This window comes from Cystoisospora suis (genome assembly GCF_002600585.1).
Source record: "Cystoisospora suis strain Wien I chromosome Unknown contig_4327, whole genome shotgun sequence".
Lineage (NCBI taxonomy): Eukaryota > Apicomplexa > Conoidasida > Eucoccidiorida > Sarcocystidae > Cystoisospora > Cystoisospora suis.
In genome coordinates, this window is record NW_027157119.1 from 6,087 (window position 1) to 24,149 (window position 18,063).

At 47.1% G+C, this 18,063-nt stretch overlaps 3 protein-coding genes across 3 annotated transcripts in view; 2 read left to right on the plus strand and 1 right to left on the minus strand.

Moving 5' to 3' along the window:
- The window catches only part of CSUI_007967 (uncharacterized protein), a gene marked incomplete at its 3' end in the record, with an annotated part of 9,728 nt that extends 491 nt beyond the window's left edge, over nt 1-9,237 (minus strand). Inside the window, exons 1-18 of the mRNA XM_068068108.1 lie at nt 8,996-9,237; nt 8,223-8,281; nt 7,374-7,430; nt 6,652-7,159; nt 6,327-6,404; nt 5,741-5,890; nt 5,322-5,553; nt 4,810-5,297; nt 4,130-4,528; nt 3,540-3,608; nt 3,056-3,267; nt 2,819-2,924; nt 2,043-2,267; nt 1,664-1,861; nt 1,094-1,144; nt 692-724; nt 436-462; nt 70-96 (exon numbers count right to left, since the gene is read on the minus strand). Of these exons, the coding sequence (XP_067919916.1) occupies nt 70-96; nt 436-462; nt 692-724; nt 1,094-1,144; nt 1,664-1,861; nt 2,043-2,267; nt 2,819-2,924; nt 3,056-3,267; nt 3,540-3,608; nt 4,130-4,528; nt 4,810-5,297; nt 5,322-5,553; nt 5,741-5,890; nt 6,327-6,404; nt 6,652-7,159; nt 7,374-7,430; nt 8,223-8,281; nt 8,996-9,224 (3,148 nt within the window). The remainder of the gene's footprint in view (nt 1-69; nt 97-435; nt 463-691; nt 725-1,093; nt 1,145-1,663; nt 1,862-2,042; nt 2,268-2,818; nt 2,925-3,055; nt 3,268-3,539; nt 3,609-4,129; nt 4,529-4,809; nt 5,298-5,321; nt 5,554-5,740; nt 5,891-6,326; nt 6,405-6,651; nt 7,160-7,373; nt 7,431-8,222; nt 8,282-8,995) is intronic.
- Nucleotides 9,238-10,531: 1,294 nt separating this feature from the next.
- On the plus strand, nt 10,532-12,662 carry CSUI_007968 (uncharacterized protein; the record flags this gene model as incomplete). Its single annotated transcript, XM_068068109.1, has 2 exons — nt 10,532-11,950; nt 12,414-12,662. The coding sequence occupies 2 exons, from the start codon at nt 10,532-10,534 to the stop codon at nt 12,660-12,662; spliced, it is 1,668 nt and encodes a 555-aa protein (XP_067919917.1).
- A 2,232-nt stretch (nt 12,663-14,894) lies between these two features.
- On the plus strand, nt 14,895-18,051 carry CSUI_007969 (nmda receptor glutamate-binding chain). Its single transcript, XM_068068110.1, has 3 exons — nt 14,895-15,751; nt 16,506-16,633; nt 17,538-18,051. The coding sequence occupies exons 1-3, from the start codon at nt 15,561-15,563 to the stop codon at nt 18,041-18,043; spliced, it is 825 nt and encodes a 274-aa protein (XP_067919918.1). The 5' UTR covers nt 14,895-15,560; the 3' UTR covers nt 18,044-18,051.
- The last annotated feature ends 12 nt before the right edge of the window (nt 18,052-18,063 follow it).

Genomic DNA, 18,063 nt, shown 5'->3' on the forward strand with positions numbered 1-18,063 from the left:
CTTCTCTTTCAGACTTCATTCGGTGTATGTACACCTCTCTCTCTCATGAGTAAAGGCGGGCTTACTTACCATCACTATCGGATCCGATTTCATCAGCTGTAAAAGGAAGAGAACAAACATAGAGAGAATGGAGAAGACCGTTAAAGACAGAGAAAACAGAGAGGAAAAATAAAAAGCAGAAAGGTTACTCTATCATCGTCAATCATACTTCCACCCTTTCTCTTTCATGCTCCTTTTCAAGTCGGTCATTCTCTCTACTTTCATCTTGTAGCTACACCCTCCTTCTGAGAATGAACTATCGATAAGAGGTATATACATACAGATATATATATATATATATATGTGATCCGCAGTATACACATGTGGAGTGGTCTGCGCGTAGAGATAACCCTTAGAGAACAAACGAAATCCTGTGGAGTTTCTGTCTTTACTTACGTGCGCGGACATTTGCGAGATTCGATCCTGTAAGAAAAGAGAGAGAAGAAAGTAAGGCGATCCACAGGAGAAGTTTGCAGAACTTCGTCTACATGAAAGAAAGGTTCCCCAGAAAGCTACACCCACAAGAATCTATAACAAAAGATATTATTTGCATCCTCTAGACTAAGAATCCTCGTTCTGACACCTAAACCCATGAATTAGGTGTACATACACCGAATGAAGTCTGAAAGAGAAGTGAAGTAGATGTGCTTACCGGAGGTGTACAATCCATTGACATAAACTCGGGCTGAATGTGTAGAGGAAAGAAAAAAGCAAATCAAACACATTCACAAAGGGACACTTGAAATTTTAATCCAGAGACTCAGAAAAAGAAAGAATATCGGATCCTCAGCATGTTGTGAGGTGTACATACACTTCAAAGCTTTCGGCCATGTATGTACAGACACATCATTTGAACCAGACCTTAATTTCGTGAATCTGAGTAAAGCAGAAAGAACTCTCAGAAGAAACATTTCTCTTCCTGTCTCAGTGCCAAAGCGATCTCCATCCTGCGCCACTTCACTGAGCGAAGTTTGCTAACTTTCTGGTAGATCTCCAAGAGCAGACCATCTTTCATCATGGCTTGTCTCCTCTGCAAGAAGGGTGAAATACTTACATTCGGAGAACAAGACTCGAAGATCCGGAGACAGGGTTTGACCCGCAGGTGCTGTAGGTGAAGGGACAAAAACAGAAAATACTCATGTTTCAGGTGTATATACACGTGATATCGGCATTGGGGAGAAAACAGAGAAACACCAGATACAGGGGAATGGATAGATTTCGATTTCTTATTTGAAGCCTAGCATATGAAGCTATGAGAGAAATCTTATGTCTTTTTTGCCCCTAAACTTCACCCGCTTTACTTGTTCTTCTCAGCCTCCTTTTTCACAAAAGATACAAAAGTGGCGCTATGTGAAAAACCTGCATAGAGCTATCACCTATACAACATAAATATATATACATATATGGGGGGGGAATGTGGTATAAATGTATGACCTTGAGAGAAGAGTCATTAGCCAACAACGGTAGAGAGCAAAACAAGAGAAGCATGCAACATTTTCTACAAGCCGGCTATCGAGATATTTTCGTGGGAGTTTCTGAAGCTGTTTCTGTATCTATCAGTAGGGCATTTCTCTTAGATAAGGAAATATGAAGAGAATACAAGAAAGAGCTGGCAAGAACTTACGTGTTGGTATCTGTCGAAGTCTACGGGCTTCGGCTGTGGTTCGTCGGAACATCGAGCTAAGCTTCGATAGTCTTGCTCGAGCTCCTTTCACGCCTTTTGCAATCCAGGCTACGGTAGCTATCGGGGTGAATACGGGAACAAAGGCGAGCTTTGTGTGGATAATGCGATGAAGGAACACACTTTTCGTCGTTTGCCGAGCTTGAAGAAAGAAAGAAAGAAAACACACAAAGGCGAGAAGAAAGCAAAGAAGAAAATAAACACAAAGAACGGAAGGATAGGATTCAGAAAGAAGGAAAAGGCCGCTTGCTTCCTTGTTGTTCTTGCGAAGTCTATAAGGAGGGAGAGGGGTGTGTGGACTTTTTTCATTCTCAAGACTTACAGATAGCGTAGATGTACAGATTTCTCTGTTCCGTTGCTAGTAATCCTTCATTGAGATAGGTTGGCATGAAAGGACAGACGATGGAGATATCTTCAAAGCTCCTTCCAACTCTTATCGCGATTCTCGCCACCTGTATTCTTGCCATGTACTCGTTCAAACTTCCTTGGAACGCTTCAGGGTCCCGTATGTTCCTCAATGTTCCTACGAGCTCCTGGGCGAGTTTATCTGAAAGAGAATTAACAAGGACCACCACCACCAAGAGATGAAAACAAAAGTTTAAAGAAAGATTCTTCTAGGCCACCATCTTCACCCTAATGAGAGGCGACCACACTTGAAGAAGCTAGTCCACCCCGGTAGATCCAACACTTGACTTGTCGGTGTATGTGAAAACACAACTCCGATAAGAATAGTCATGCAGTTGATAGATTTAGAGAGCTACAACTCTATCTGTCTTTAATCTATCTATCTATCTTTACTCTATCTTTAATCTATCTATCTTTAATCTATCTATCATAGATTGTAGAGTAGACATTCCTCGTAGAGAGTTATAGACTCTAAAAGAGTGTGTATGAAGAAGAAAAGACATACCTAACCCCCCCCATACAAATACAGATCAACCTGAAGAGAAAAAAGCAGCAGGAGCAGTCCCAGAAGCCCTCGTAGTAAGAGTAGTGGATGACAGCAGTAGTAGCAAGCGTAGTAGTAGCAATAGTAGTAATGGTGATAGCCATAGTCTTATACTAGTAGCTGTTGTTTGTTTCTCGTTGTTGTCTCACGTCTGATATTGGCGCAATGAAAGCGTATGCTCGCTTCAGTTTGAAGAAAGGTCAGCGGATCTAGAAGAACTTTGCGCTTTCTTGGACTGCTCTTTTGTTTCGAAGCCTACAAATCAGAAGAAAAGCACATCGCCTCTCACCCCATGGTAATCTTTACAGATAGAGCTTCCTCACAAAGCGACGAAATGATCTTCTTCTTCTCTCTCATTCTCTGAGAAGATGCATGTCATCAGGTACCTGGGTCAATTGTACATCGAGAGTCGTAGCGAGATCTACACCCATACGTATGACATCCATAGGGTTTGTTGTGGCCGCACTCAGGACAGTAAAGAAGGCTTCAAGTCCTGCAGGAGTGAGCTTTACTCTCCCGGAGTTTGTCCGGCTATTCAACCGGGGTAAATTTCCACGGGAATCCCCAACGAAAGCGGCAAACCCCACATTCATCTCGTCTGAGAACAAGACAGCATCATATCTTCATTCCTTCAAGAGAACTTTAGACTGTCCATACAGGAAAGAAGCAGAATGAATGACACCTCGACAAAGATATTATACATCCTGAAACATACTACATCTCTCACAGTTTCTCCGGTCCAATCATTGCTATGTCAACAAAGGAAAGGTCCACAAGATACGGATGAACCCCCAGGCAAGGAAGGGTTGTGTCTATCTACGGACCCTCAATACAAGAGGAGACCCAATGCCAGTTGGAGTACAGTCGTACCTACGGGCCGACGATGCCTTTCAAGAACCGCAAGAACAGAGTCGGTGGCGACGCCGACATGACCTTTCGCTGCGACAGGGAACACCCGGGGAAACACAGAGATCAAGTTTGGAATTAGACAAAAGGAAGATGCCACTGAGATCGTAGTGCAGAACTGTTAGGTCATCAGCGATGTGAAGCCCTGGGGAGCTCTCTGTCTTTCGGGCTGTCCGGACACATCCGAATGTCGTGAACATTCCACTGTGTGTGGTGACCGCCCGCGGTCACTCGGAGAGCTACGCTGGGCCTTCAGCTAGGCAGCGTCTGCAACAGAAGACTCTAGATAAAATGAGCGACAAAAGAAAGTATGCGGGGCATACACAAAAGTCTGGAGGTCGGGGACAGCACATTGTGGCCACTTCTCAGCCCATACACACTCAACCTTCACGATGTTACCACCCGATCGAGAAGACTTCGGCGCCCGAGGAGGCCGGCGTTTACTGTTTAAAATATCCACTTTTCATATAGTTGCGGTTTTTTCATACTTGGTATTGTCTGTATCATGCAAATTATTACTGGTGCGCTGGCATACGATTGCTTGCGGAACTCACGATGAAGAAAGGCCATAAGCCACAGGAAAATCTTCGCCCGGGCAAGCTTCGTATTCGCAAAGCTGAAGTCACTTTTTTCGTGCTGTTGTATCCAAAGAGCCGTGACGACCATCAGTGTCGCGCTGACGCTGACAGGAAGTTGGCCTAGGAATTTCTGTCGAAACTCTGTCGCGAACCGAGAAAGTTCCGCCATAGCTCCTCGGTATTTGGTAAGGTCCAACCTCGGTAGTAGTTGAGTAGCAGTTAAAATGTCTTTCCAAGAATTGATGGTTGATCTTGTTCGTTGCCTGCGACCAATCAGTCGTAGTGCCACGTTGGCGATCCCCCGACCGAGTCGTCTTCCTACCCGTTTTGGCATCGATCGCGCGAATCCCTCGACATAACTGTGGAGGTATGCAACTGCAGGGTAAGGGACAAAAGAAGCGGCAGATGATATAGCAGGTGAATCGAGGTGCGGGAGGATTCCTTGAGTAGCCGTCCTTACGCACTCACACTGTGTAGGTAAGGTCCACTACCCCCCAGTCTCAGTTGGGGTGAATCTGGCTAGACTCCTCATCTTCCTCACGTGTTCCCCCCCTGAGCCGCCCACTCGCACACGGAGGAACTGAAGTCAACTGAGCGCGCTTAGAAAGATCTTTATTTTGCTTTTTAAGGAGACGGGGAATACAATGTCGACATACCTGCTTGGAGTGTAACAGAGGTGAGAGGGGAATATTGGTCTTTGAGACCGGGTTCAGGAGTCCCGCGAGAAAGCCAGTACAAGAGGGGTGCGAGCCTCTCGACAGCCCGGGAGTTTTTACGGAGAGAAAATCCGGCAAGCCCACTCTGAAGTTCTCGGGCCTGAATCCATAGGGTCTGAGAAAGGAGGTATGAGTTGTTGCCCGGCATGGCGCTTTGAGGATTCAATAAAGAGTTGACAAGGGCAGATGTTATCTCTAAAAACTCCAAGGCGTCCCTTCCTGGGGAGAGGCTTGGAGGGGGCCCGAAAAGATCTCTCCATATTTCAAGTTGACCCCGACTAGACGCTCGAGGTAGAGCCGAGCCGCCGTTTGTCCAGTCCTGCAGAGACCAGCAGCATTTCATGGCATCGGATTCAAAAGCAGAGCCCACTACTATCGCCCCGTGTGCTGCCGTGGCTTGGCGTATGCATAATGCCTGCACCGTCCTGCTGCAAGGAATTCAACACGCCCACAGAAAATGTCTTGCCTTTATTTGTATCAGGCCGTTCAGGGACTCTGGCGTCCCTGTGAAGACAGAAGGATCCATTCCAAGACGGTCCGCATCAGCTTTGTTACAGGAGAGTTTGCCGCCTTTCGATCCGCAGGCGTGGTAAAACCGGAGAAGCACCGCAGCCATGACTCTTTCCAAGGATGCTTCCGTTGCTTGGATGACCCGCGTCCAGTGGAATAAAAACAGAGATAACACTGTGCGAAAAGGAGCCGCACACACCCTGATACCACGCCCAGTTGAATGAAGTTTCATAGCACGGGTAAGTAACTCCCTAGTGAGACATCCACGCACGAATGTCTGCTGAACACACCTGCTGATTCCTGAGCAAAGTTTAGCACTCGAGGTGCCGTTCCACGGCGAAACACAGCAGCGTGAACTTACAATCTGTGTCTAAAGCTCTCCGGACTGTTGCTGAGGCTTCGGTCACGCGTTGCAGTTGTTTCAGAATTTCCTTGTGGCATTCAGTCCTGCACAGCATGCTGTACCCGTACCGTTCAGCTTGCTTCACATGGAGTCGTTGTGCCGCCCACCCTGGGATAAAAGGACAAAGTGTAAGTGAATGAGAGGGTTGATTGGTCACCCTCTCAACGGAAGTCGTCACTTCTGCCGTCTTGTCCTCCCGACCATACATTCCAGAGAGCAAAATAAGCAACCCTAGATACCTAAAAGCATCCCTGCCGGGCTAGCTGAATGTCGAGATGCACTACTATCTTCTGAGCTTTGGGTCTGTCCGCTTCACGGAGATGTCGCATCTAAGTCGCTACTACGTCCACCATAGTATTCTCTCGACTCGGTCGTGACAAACTGCGAGTGTGAACATGGGTGTTTGGGCCGAATGCTGCCAGGCAGTGGCCTGCACACGCAGATAACCTTGTATGGTATACTCTTCAGCTCATCAAGCACCTCTCTGTTGTATAAGGCCCGAACCCCGTCGGCGGCTTCCCACCCTGGATGACCGAGCACGTACCTGTTAGTAGTCTGGAAGTGATGGCCTTGATGTGATAGATGATATTCATGAGTCGAGTCTCGGTTATGAATAAGAAGCCTGTGAAAGAAAAAGCGGACATGGCTTCCAGTCGTTGAGGTCTCCTTTGAACGCCGTCCACAGTTGGTCGGGCTGTCAACTGTGAATCAACTTTAGAATACACTAGTCTGCAGTCCGGCGAAGAGATGCTTCTCACATTGTTGGTCACTGTATCTCTCGAGTCCCCTCTTTGGATCCACCTCCAGTCCCCCTGTTACCGTCTCTCTCATGACACTAGAATATTTTCTCGTTTTCTAGAAAGTATTACCTTGGTTTCGGAGAACCGTAAGCTTGCGCGCGACTTTGCCGGTTGATAGAATCTGGTCAACCCACGGGGTCGTCTGGTAATGAACTGCTTCCTCGCGCCCTTGACTTTCCAGAGCATACCTCACTTTCGAGTATGCGGCAGTGAAGTCCTCCACAGCAACTCGGCAGGCCAGCCCAGAGACTGCGTCGAAATACCCGGGGAGATCATCTTCTTGCCTGTCTCTTCTGAGAAATCCGGCGACTGGTAACAATGAGCAGAAACGGCACAGTGCCAAGAGGCGTGGCAACCAATGAACCAAACCTGGGCCCAGACTTCTCCCTGTGCATGAGCATGGTTGTTCACGTATCCTGGAGAAAGCAGCCCGCCTGGGTCTGTCCCCCGCAAACTTCCCGTGATCTACTGTCTCCCCCATGCACAAGAAAACTCTGGTTCCATGAAGGCTCACAGCTTTGCCACAGGGTTTCTGCCAGCTCGTCCTTTGCCGTCGTAGATAGAACCGTCTTTCGTTCTGCAAAGAAAAACAGAGCAGTAACCCAGTCGGCAGCAGGAATGGCCAGATGCCTCGGACACCACGGCTTTCTTTTCTTCAGAGACTGAAGCCTACTACTGGCACTTCTAACAGGGCCCAAGTTGTGCTGAGACACCGACTGTACACCCCAGATTCTGTCAACGAAGCCGACGTACGAAAGACCAGGGGGCACCGCCCGCGACTCACCACTTACCGGTAGAACCTGGATGAAGACACTGGGCGCGGTCTTGGACTCGCTGCTCGGAACCACCTGCAAAGGTTCAGTAAATACCCGGAGAAATTAAGCGTAGGCCCAAGTTATCTTCATCGCATACAACCGCGGGAAATGCAGAGCAATGCCCCGTCACGAGCTTTCGTTGCCTTGCTCCCTCAGCTACGAGAGATGCGTGCTTGTGTGCAAATGCAGCGCCTGCTAGACTGCTGGCCGGCAAGAAAAAGCTTTGTAGACTACTCACCCCCCTGCTCCTGTTGTGCCGCGAACATGCGCTCGTCTGTAGGAAAAAGGACCCGGCGTGAAGACACAGAAGACAAGCTCCCGATTCCAGGCTCCTTTCCAGCCTTGGTGCAGGTCATCTGTCAGGCAGCGTTTCTTTCAGGCCTCTGCAGCTGCCATCACAGCTGGCACTAACCCGGAGAGGTAAGAAATAGTTCTTACGGCTCTTGTTTGAGACTCGCTGAAGGCATCTGATAAATTCTAGTACACCAGTTAAAGCGTGAAGTGCACGGTTCTGCCATATTGCCGCCACCCGACAAAGCTTACACAAGTTTGTAGTCGAGCTGCCGAGGACGTAGTCCGTCACAAGATACTCCTTCAGAGAAGTGAGCAACCACCAAGGCTTCTCTGTCAGCAGCGTTGATTGAGGTTTTGCGTCTTCGCCGTCCTTCATCGCTTCAATCACATTCTCCGCTGCAGGTCGGTTTCGCGAAAAGCACACACACTCAGGAATATGTGAATGCCGTCCGATTGGCCAGACGCAAGCAAGGAACGCGCTATTATCCAGAGACAAGCGTATCAGCTTTGCCAACGACAATAGTATCCCACTCCGTCGATCGGGAGGGCCTTCTGAACCTCACCAGCTTCCCGCGCATCCGACGAGGTATCTGCGCAAAAAATTCACATGCCGGAACGGGTTTATGTACCAAACGCGCCAGTCCACCGGAGGACGGCTTTAACTACAGGAGTGTGTCCCTTAACTGACTGAACTTACTATCAACAATGGTCGAAACGAGAGGCCATGGACTCGTAACGGGGACTCCGTTGACATCTACACAACATCGCAATCGTACAAGTCTTCGCAGGCGTCATCTTTCTTTTCTTCTTTTGATTTCTCTGTTGAATGAAGGAATACAGAAATGGTGTGAAGCTGACAAATCAGCCGTGACTTCAACAGACTTGACTCTTTCGCGGTAGACGACCTTGCAGGAGGCAAGAAAATGCACTACCTGTTTATCTGGCGCAGCTTACGTTGAAGTACCATTTTACCCACCTCTGGTCGTATAGCTGCACAAGATGATATCTTGTCTGGGCAGCCGTGAGAGCTCCATCCGAGTTGGTGCTGCATCGAAACAGCGGACGGCACAGCAGTGACGGTATTCACCGACACTAGGCGACCTCCCGTGCAGAAACTTCCTATATAATATGGCACTCTCATAATCTCCGTAAGACCACCACTGCGTACTAACCAAGGCTTCTTAGTGCTAGAAGTAGCCCCTTGGCTGACAGTTATGCTTCGATCACGTGGAGCGGAGACTCTGAAAGATCAAGTGTACACCACCGCTGGATCCAGTGCCTGTCATCCAAGCTCCAACTCTTACACGCAGAGACCGCAGTGGTACCAGGACCCGCGGGAGTGGCGGGGAGATCGGCTGGCGCCGCAGGGGCCTGTGCCTCCACGGCTGCGGCTGCAGCTGCGGCTTCGTCAGCAGCTTGCTCAATGATGTCGCCCGCGACCGAACACGCTGATGGGTCGGCCGCAAGTAAAAGGAGAAGACCAGCCAAGAAAGCCCCCAGCGGGCGGCTCGTGGTGCTTTTGGACATCCACATGGTGTGGGCTTTCCTGTGGAACAAAAGCAACAATGCCGCTTGTGAACTGCACTCCTAGGCAGAGATCGCTTTTGGAAGTTCTCCGGACAGCGCCTTCCTGAGAATCGGTCCGGACTTGGACTGAACTCCGGCAAGGGGCTGAATGAAAAGAATCTGTCAGCTTAAGAGGCAGAGACCAGTCCAGACAGAAAAAGGAGCGTCTCCGACTGTTTCAAGAGCCAGTGATGCCTTTTCTCCGTACAGATCGACCCCATCCAGCCCAGGGAGATACATACATATGCTGCGGGGTACCTTCGGGAGGCGTCTTTTCCGGCGGATAAGAGAATTGTCAACCTGTTCCAGTGATACTGACTACTCCTTGACTCACCTGGGACAAGGACAGGGGCGAGCGAAAGCGATGGATAGCACAACCACGAGCTCCTGGCATTAATTCTTTTCAGAAGTTTTTTCTTCACTCGCTCGTGCGAGACCGGCTCGTTCTGGAACAAATAGCAGTCAGTCTTGTTGCTGAAACCCGGCGCCTCCTACCGGACAGGAACTACAAGCATCCTCGCCGCGGAAAGATGGATTGAAACACGCAGAATCGACTGGCGACAGCAAAAAACTGAATCACCCTAGGCGTCCCGACCAAACGGAACGGTGTGTGGAATCCGGAAACTTATCCTACAGGATCATACAGGTCAATTACCCTGTTACCCACACATTCCGGAAAGAAGTCATCACTGTCAAACTCGAAATTGCCGTGGAGGCAGCTAGCTTCTTACGGGCAAGCTCGCTCAACTGGCTACTGTCTTGGAGACCTGGGGGTCATTCGGTACGCGACAGTCCGTGCACACCCTTGACCCTTTACGGTGGACGATCGATCTGACCAGCTGCACTAAGGTTGTGTGCTTCATCGAGTTTGTTTCCCCACAGTGACGGCGTTTTTTCAAAGTATGCATCGCATTAAGATGTCTCGCACGTGAAGTCGGTTCGGACTAGCTAGGGTCTCAAGTCGCAACAAATCCCCTTTCGGTTGTCGGAGCGTTTGTATGACCTGCTCTGGTTCTCCACCCAGCTAGCCAGAGCTCTTTACAGTTTGTTGGTGAAGTGAGACAGTTCCCGTAAATCAGGCTGTGTCCCTTGCATCGAATCTGAGACGGTGTCCACAACGGGCAAGTTTTGTCTTGCCAAGGGGAGAGGACAGTCGTTCAAAGGGGACTCTCATCAAAGAGACTTGACCTTTTCGCTCAGCGACCCAACTTTCCTCGCCGGGGCGCGCGACGGACAGAGCAGCCCCCTCAGAAGTTCGTTGCTACTCCTTCCTGATGGCATCACCTCGTTTATTCGGTTCCCGATGCCTCCTCTTATCGATAGCTGTTCTGAGATCAGTTGCTGGTGCCCCCGTCTCCTCTTCCGGTTTGTCCAACTATCATCCACAGTACCTTCCTCGAGCGCTGCCCGGGTATACTATCGCCCCGCCAAACAGCGCTCGAGACAGTCGGAACGGGCAAGTCCAACTTCAGAACATCTCTACAGGAAGTAATGCGGCAAACAATTCGGAATCGGGTCGTGCTGAAGCGGTGCTTTTACAGAGTTTGCGCGTACCTCCAGGAGTTGACAATGCTTCAGCGCACTCACCAGATCACCCCCGGGAGAGCCACGAGTTTTCGACTTCCGCTAGCATTATGGAAAGCAGACCTGCGGGTTCTATATTTCCCGAACGCAGTAAGCAAGCTGAGCAGGGCGGGTCACTCAAAGAACAGACGGAGACGAATGAAGCCGTCGAACCGGGGAAAAATCACGGTGCGACATCGAAACAGTTGGCTCGGGTGAACCAATTGAAACAAGTTCAAGCTATCATAAAGAGGATTGAACAGCTTGCCCAGCAACCTCAGGAGACTCCCGCGTCGACTCTATTCGACCAGGATTCGGAAATGGAGCAACAAGAGGGTGTCCCCTTACTATACAACTACAGTGACTATGTCGGTCAGCGAATCCCGGATCCTCAGAATCAGTCTGACGTCAGTGCTTCGTATCATCTCCCCATACGGTGGAACGACGAGGCTTCGATGTATCCTAACGGTACAGAAAGCTACTCCTTCTATAACAACACCAACATGCCCTACATACTTCCTTTATACAATTCCTCCTTCACAGAAACTTTGCCGTATTCAAATATAAGCCAGACGGTGCCCTCTCCAACTGAAGATCCGGAACTCCTGGCTCTTACAGACTACTATACCCAGCTAGGTGATATCAGGCCGGTCTATTTTCTGGTTGGCAACGTAACTCCACCCCTCAATGACACTATCGGCATTAACACTGTTACACAATTCTTTCAAGACATCTTTGATCAGGAAACAAGAGATCGAATTGTAGCTTCGATTCCTCCGCGAGTCTTTGGCAGATTAGAAGAACTCTTCTGGGGGAGCGCTGACCGTCTTTGGCGCCAGTGGGTTGACATATGGAGAAATTACAAGAGAAGTCCCCCGTATGGTCTTGGTGTGAAGAGAGAAGAAGCCGACGGTTACCAGAGGATCTACAACGAATTCGCTAATTGGGCTTATGACCTCCCATTCTATATCTACGATACTCTCTTCAACAACACAGTTTTCTATCTCTACCCGGTTCTCATTGCTAGGAGTGATGCGATTGCTCGACGTGATGAGGTCTTGATTCGCTCTATGGAGAAGCAAGCCATCTTCTACGCTCCAATCTTCTACAGCTCTAGAACGATCTTACAGGTATGTCTACACCTTTGAAGGGAAATGCTCTGGTCTTTTGTCGAGAAAAACGGCACTAGCTTTCACGGAAACACTACTGACAAACAAGTAGCACGTGAAAGGACAGAACTGTAGATTGATTCTCCTCTGTGAGGGTACGAAGAAACACATAGACTGTTTCAACCCTTTGGTTCGTGCGTCGCCCCTGACCTCTTTGAAATCTATACCTCATGAGTGAGTTCGTTCACTGAAGACATCATCCAGAGAGATGCATGCATTCCCGGTTTTCTGTATAGAAATCCATACATGTCTCGCCCATACAGCTATATGTATGTATAGTCCCCTATAAGCTATATATATGTATAGTACCCCTACAAGCGAGGTAAGAATGAATCTTGTGACGCTGGGTTGTCAACCACGTCTTTACGCCTATCTATGTATCATGATACATATATGTCTCTACCTGTATCATGCCTGCCTGCAGCACATTGAGTATCTTAAACACCAGGTGTTTGCCCGAGTCGACCCGACCATCGAACCCGCCACGATAGTGGTACAGACGGGCAGTCAAGCCCTAACAAACGCGCGGAATGCTGCAGATGTAGGCTACGGTTTACTTCAAGTATGCGCTCTTAATCCTCAATGTTGTCGTCTACCTGCTCGGTGCTTCCCAATCCAACAAGACAATGTATTCAAGAATCTCAACTTGAAGAGTGGAATTCGCACCTGGTAAAGGCACGGAGAGCTAAAGAGAGACAAAGAGAATAAACGCTACGTGTCAAAGTTTGTTGTCATCGCTTCCCCCTTTTGCTATGGTTGCTATTTTGTCCGTACATCTGTTCACAATGAATGAAAGGACCAGGTTGAGTTCGAAGCGTGCCACAGGGTTGTCGGAAGTGGCTGTCTCTCGTGTTGACGATCGTGATTCTGTTTGCTTGTGTTCACTATTTGACACCTTTGGTTCTTCGATAACGTTGTCTTTCTTCTATCTATACATTTGAATCGAAAGGAAGGAGTTCGTTAACTTCACTTTACTTCAAAACGGGTAGAGAAAAACAAACCACAGGTGATGCCTGTCAGCGAGGTTGTCAGAAGAGCTAAGGCTGAGATGACTCGAGTATGTTGCAGGGTCAATCCTCATTTGAAATTGTGTTTAACTAAGGCATAGTCTATGTCCTCGATACAAGTTTTGCCATATGCCTGCATGAACCAACGATAGACTTCTTCGTACGTTCCTTCCATAAGGGCTCTCATACTTTGGTTCGCCATGACCCCTTTGACCGTCAGTACGGAATCCTCTTCTTTCTCCATAGAAGAGTGGTCATCTGAGGAACCATACGTCAGGCGGTTTGAATCGGGAAGAGAAAGACCTTCCTGACGCAAACTGAAATCTTGAAGACTAGCGTATGGATCGGCCGGCTAGCACAGGTTCAGGGGAGACAAGAGAAGATCCCGAGCATCCATCGAGACGAAAAAGTTCGTTTCGTCTTGTCAGGAAAAAAGCTTTTGTCCGGAACTCTCCGCAGCTTCTGCTCCAAGTCTCCCTCCTCTGGAGGAGGTAGACACTGAAGCGAGAGAAATTTACACACAGGTCGAGCGAGGAATTCTCTCTTTTCTCTTTTTACTAAGATTCATCATTGACTGATCAGTCAGTACTCCATCCACTTTTTGAAGCATCTCTAGATTGTCGAGTCTCCATTGAACATCAGGTTTCAAAGCAAATTAGAAAGAGTAGAGAGACGTAAGTATAGACAAGACAGTACACAGAGAAACAGATCAAATGGATCGTCGTTGTCCCTTTGCTTGAAAGCTTTCATTTACCTATCAGATACCGTAAACAAACTCAAGAAGATCTTCAACTTTACTCGCAGTTATCCTCTAAGAGCTTTTGCTAGAACGGTAGAGCAGTGCCCACCAGAAGATCACTATTTCATCTTTCTTTCTTTTTTCTCTTTCGCTCCTCCATTTAGCCGAGCTCTTCTGCAAGGCGAGCTGTAAAAGGGCTTCTTTTTAACACTCATTGTGTCTGTGATGTTGCGGGGAAAGAAATCATGCTGAAGCATAGATTCATCCCTACCGGGAAAACGTCGTACCATCCAGAAAGAGACACCGGGAGATAGACACCCGGAGACAAACTTCATCTCGATTTTTCTTTCTGTGTGTTTCATTGTGAATGTGCGTGATCAAGTGATATGTGAAGGAAAGCCACGCCGGCGATAAGATCCGAAGAAAATTATCTCGATAGAAATTACATGGAAAAGAGAGGTAGGGGTAAACTTTATGATCTTAATGTTCCGTCGCAACATTCTTCCGAGTGATTCCTCCACTCTTACTCTAAAGATTTCTCTCTCTTTCTTTCGCCTACTTTCCTTTCCTCTTCTGAAACAAAACACGCGAATTTATGTGAGCTGCACGGAAAACTTAGTTTCTTTGATCATCTTTCTTATCTTCTCTTCTCACTAGAAACGTTTTTGTTTTTTTCCTTGGAAGCTCCGCGTACCCAGGGAGAAGGACAGTCACGTTCCATTTACCTTCAAGCACACACACACTTCTCACTCCCGCAATCTCTACATATCCGCCTGGAGGAGTCTGTTTTACCGTAGAAATTGGGCGACTACCAGCACGATGAGGCAACTCCTCCTAGGAGGCTCGCGCGGGGTGTTACGATCTTTCTGTCTTTCTTTATTTCTTGCCGTGCTCCTCGAATGAAAGTGAACAGAGATGTTTTGAGAAAGATAGGAAAAGAAAGATCTACCTGTCTATCTGAGACGTGTCTATTGTTTACTAGGTGGACTTGCTTCAAGAGGGACGTCTAGACAACGAAAGAAAAGGCTTACTTACGCATTCAGTGTGAAAGAAACAGCTACCACCCCCACGATCACCCAACCCTCTTATGCTCTTCTCATGATCGTTAGTCGCCTAGCTACCTAGGAGGTAGCAAGATCTCTCAATGAATTCGATTGAAGAGAGAAAGAAGTCTATTCGTGAATGCTTGCTTTTTCTATGTGAAGAGCATCGCTCGCTTTCTTTTCTTGAAGAAGAAAAACACTTTTGTTTCATTTTGCGTCTCTCAACAAGACACAAAACTTCTCTCCGTTCGCTTTTCATCCGACGAACCGTTAACGACAGACAGATTGCGCGAACCAAGCTTCTTTTCCTTCTCTTCACGTCGCTTTTTTCCCTTCTCTTTCTTTCTTTCTTTCAACTCAAGGTTTGCCTTTTTCGTCATTCTTAGGAGAAAGAGAGAAGGTTCAGAAAAAGCGGTCCGTTCTACACGATTCTAGAGATCGGTAATTCTTTCAGGACCAAGCGGGTTGTGTGCTTGCAAAGAAGGTACTCCCTTCATTCAAGAAGGACGTGGACGCGAAGAAAGGCATAAAACTCTCTCCATTTTTGAACCAACGACTGTGAAAGAAGAGAAAGATTTCCCTCCGTTGAATTCTCCCTTCATTTCTTGTTTAGGCCAAAGGTCTTCTTTTCTTTCCTTGTTTCTCTTGCATTCCCGCTTTTTGAGTCTTTCTCTTTCTTCTTCCTCTTTTGGTTCTTTCGTTTCACTGGCGCCAAATTTTTCTCTGGTGGCTGTCTACTGAGCATTTCTCTTCCTCTGCCTAATCTTTCTCCATCTTTCACGATGGATGGAATCAAAAGAGAACCGTCTGTAGCGACGACCATAGGAGTAGGAGGGAGCGTCCCTCCCCCTCCAGCTGCTGCGGGAGGCGTTGCTTCTTCTTCTTCTTTCTACGACCCGGAGATTGGGAGATCTGCGCAAGAAGAGCTCGAAGATAAGATCTTCACTAAGGAAATTCGCCAAGGATTCATACGGTATGTGTTGTGTACATGGATGAAGATAGATAGAGGAAGGGAGATAGGGATAGAGAGGACAAAGAAATGAAGATAGATACAGAAATAGGGATACAGAGGTGTATATTTCGGGTTTATGGCTATGGTTTCTCCTCCACACAGAAGGAGAGGAGAGTGAGAGGGCTTTCTCCTGGAGAAGATAAAATGAAAAGAACCAAACATCCAGAACGTTCGTCGGAGGGGTTGCCGAGCTGTACATACACTATGGATACCCATCACTTGGCCCATACAGAAGCAATGTTCTATCTCTTTATCTATCTATCTATCTATCCCCATTCGTCGTTTACATTCACATACACATGTCTGCTTTCCCTCAGGGTGACTCTTGTTTTTTCTTGAATGTGCGCTTTGTCTCTTGGCTCGTCGACAAAGCCATCCAGATCCTCCTCTCTTTCTTTTCTATCCTTTTCCTACCTACCCGTTTATCTGCTTTTCTTCTCTCGATTCTTTCATCTATCTCTCCACGTGTCTCCTGTGGCCCGTAAGTTTTGTGTCTTTTAACAGCATATCATATCGATGGAATCTATCTCCCCCTGTCGGAGAACCTCTCTTTGTCCTTTCCATATTTGCTCTACACACTTCTACGCTGTATGTGGATATAGATGACTGTATTCCTTTCATGTAGGGTTGACATTTCTGCAATGTGCTTCTTTGGAGGTTCGCACAACAAGAGATATGACGTTTTCTCTCTTTTCTTTTCTTCTTTGGGTGTCAGAAAGGTGTATGGAATTATAGCTCTTCAGCTTCTCATGACAACGGCTGTCTCCGCTGTATTTCTCTTTGTCGACCCTATAAGGGTATGGATGCACCTACACGGCCAACCTGTCATCATCACAGCTGCAAGTAAGTCGATCTCTCTTCTCTCCTCTCTCTCTCTTGGATTCTCACATACAGAAGAACCGTATACATCATATTTACAGATACAAAGCTATATATACATATAGCTATATATTTGTGTAGATACACTTCGTAACATGGGTAGCTCACTTTTTCTTTCTCCTTTTGCAAACTTCAACTCTTCATGGTCTTTCACACCCCACTTCTCTCTAGACAGAAGCTTACTCAGTGCCACACAGCTTACATGCATGCATATACACACGTATTCGTGCGTACATGTTCATATACATGCTAGGGGGTATGCATGTGTATATATTTGCGTGTGTATTGACTTCAGTTAGAAAGAGGGAGTGAAGGGCAAGAAAGTAGCGAGGATTTTCTTTCGTTTTCTCTCCCTTGTTTCTCTCTTGGGTTTGGATCTTTAGAGAGGGAGAGAAAAAAGATTCTATCTTTAGATTCGAATCTTTTCCTTTCAAGTTTCGGTTCATCGCTCACTCGTCTTCTCTCACATACAGATGTATCTATCTATCTATCTGTCTTCAATCTCTCTATCGATATCTCTCTTTCTCTCTCTCTCTATATATGTATCTTTCTATATGGAGGCACATGCTTCCTGATCTATCTATCTGTCTTTAATCTCTCTATCGACCTCTCTCTCTCTATATATATATATGTATCTCTCTGTATGGAGGGACATGCTTCCTGACTCTTCCCTTATTTTACCCTTCCTGTCTGGTATAAATTGATAGCTCCTCGTCCATACATGTATGTTCTTTTGGAATCTCTATGTATGCCTATACGAGCTGTAAAGAGTGTATCTATCTATCTATCTATTTATGTATCTTTAATCTATCTATGTGTCTCATTCATTTTTCATTCAATTTCTTTCTTTCTTTCTTTCTTTCTTCAGTTTTGATGCTGGTAACGTCTATCCCCTTATTATGTTGTCAAGCGGCATCACGTCGATTTCCTTGGAATTATCTTCTTCTCTTTTTCTTCACATTAGCCGAATCGGTCCTTGTAGGCTCGATCACCTCCTTCTATAGCGAGAAGACCGTCTTGATAGCTGTAGGTGGGACTGCGGTAATTACCATCGGTCTATCGCTCTTTGCGTGTCAGTCGAGATACGATTTTACCTCCTGTCTCGGGATTCTCTTTGTGTTGACGCTGAATCTCATGATCTTTGGATTTCTCTGCATGCTCTTGCCGAAGTGGGCCCATATCCTCTACTCGAGCTTAGCTCTTCTTCTTTTCTCCGTCTATTTAGTTGTCGATACACAGTTAGTCGTTGGGAGAGGAAAGCTCCGACTAAGCGAGGATGACTATATCGTCGCGGCGATGATGATATACGTCGATGTCATTACGATCTTTCTACAGCTTCTACGTCTTGTTGCCGCTGTCACAGATAATAACTAAATGAATGAGAAATGAATGAG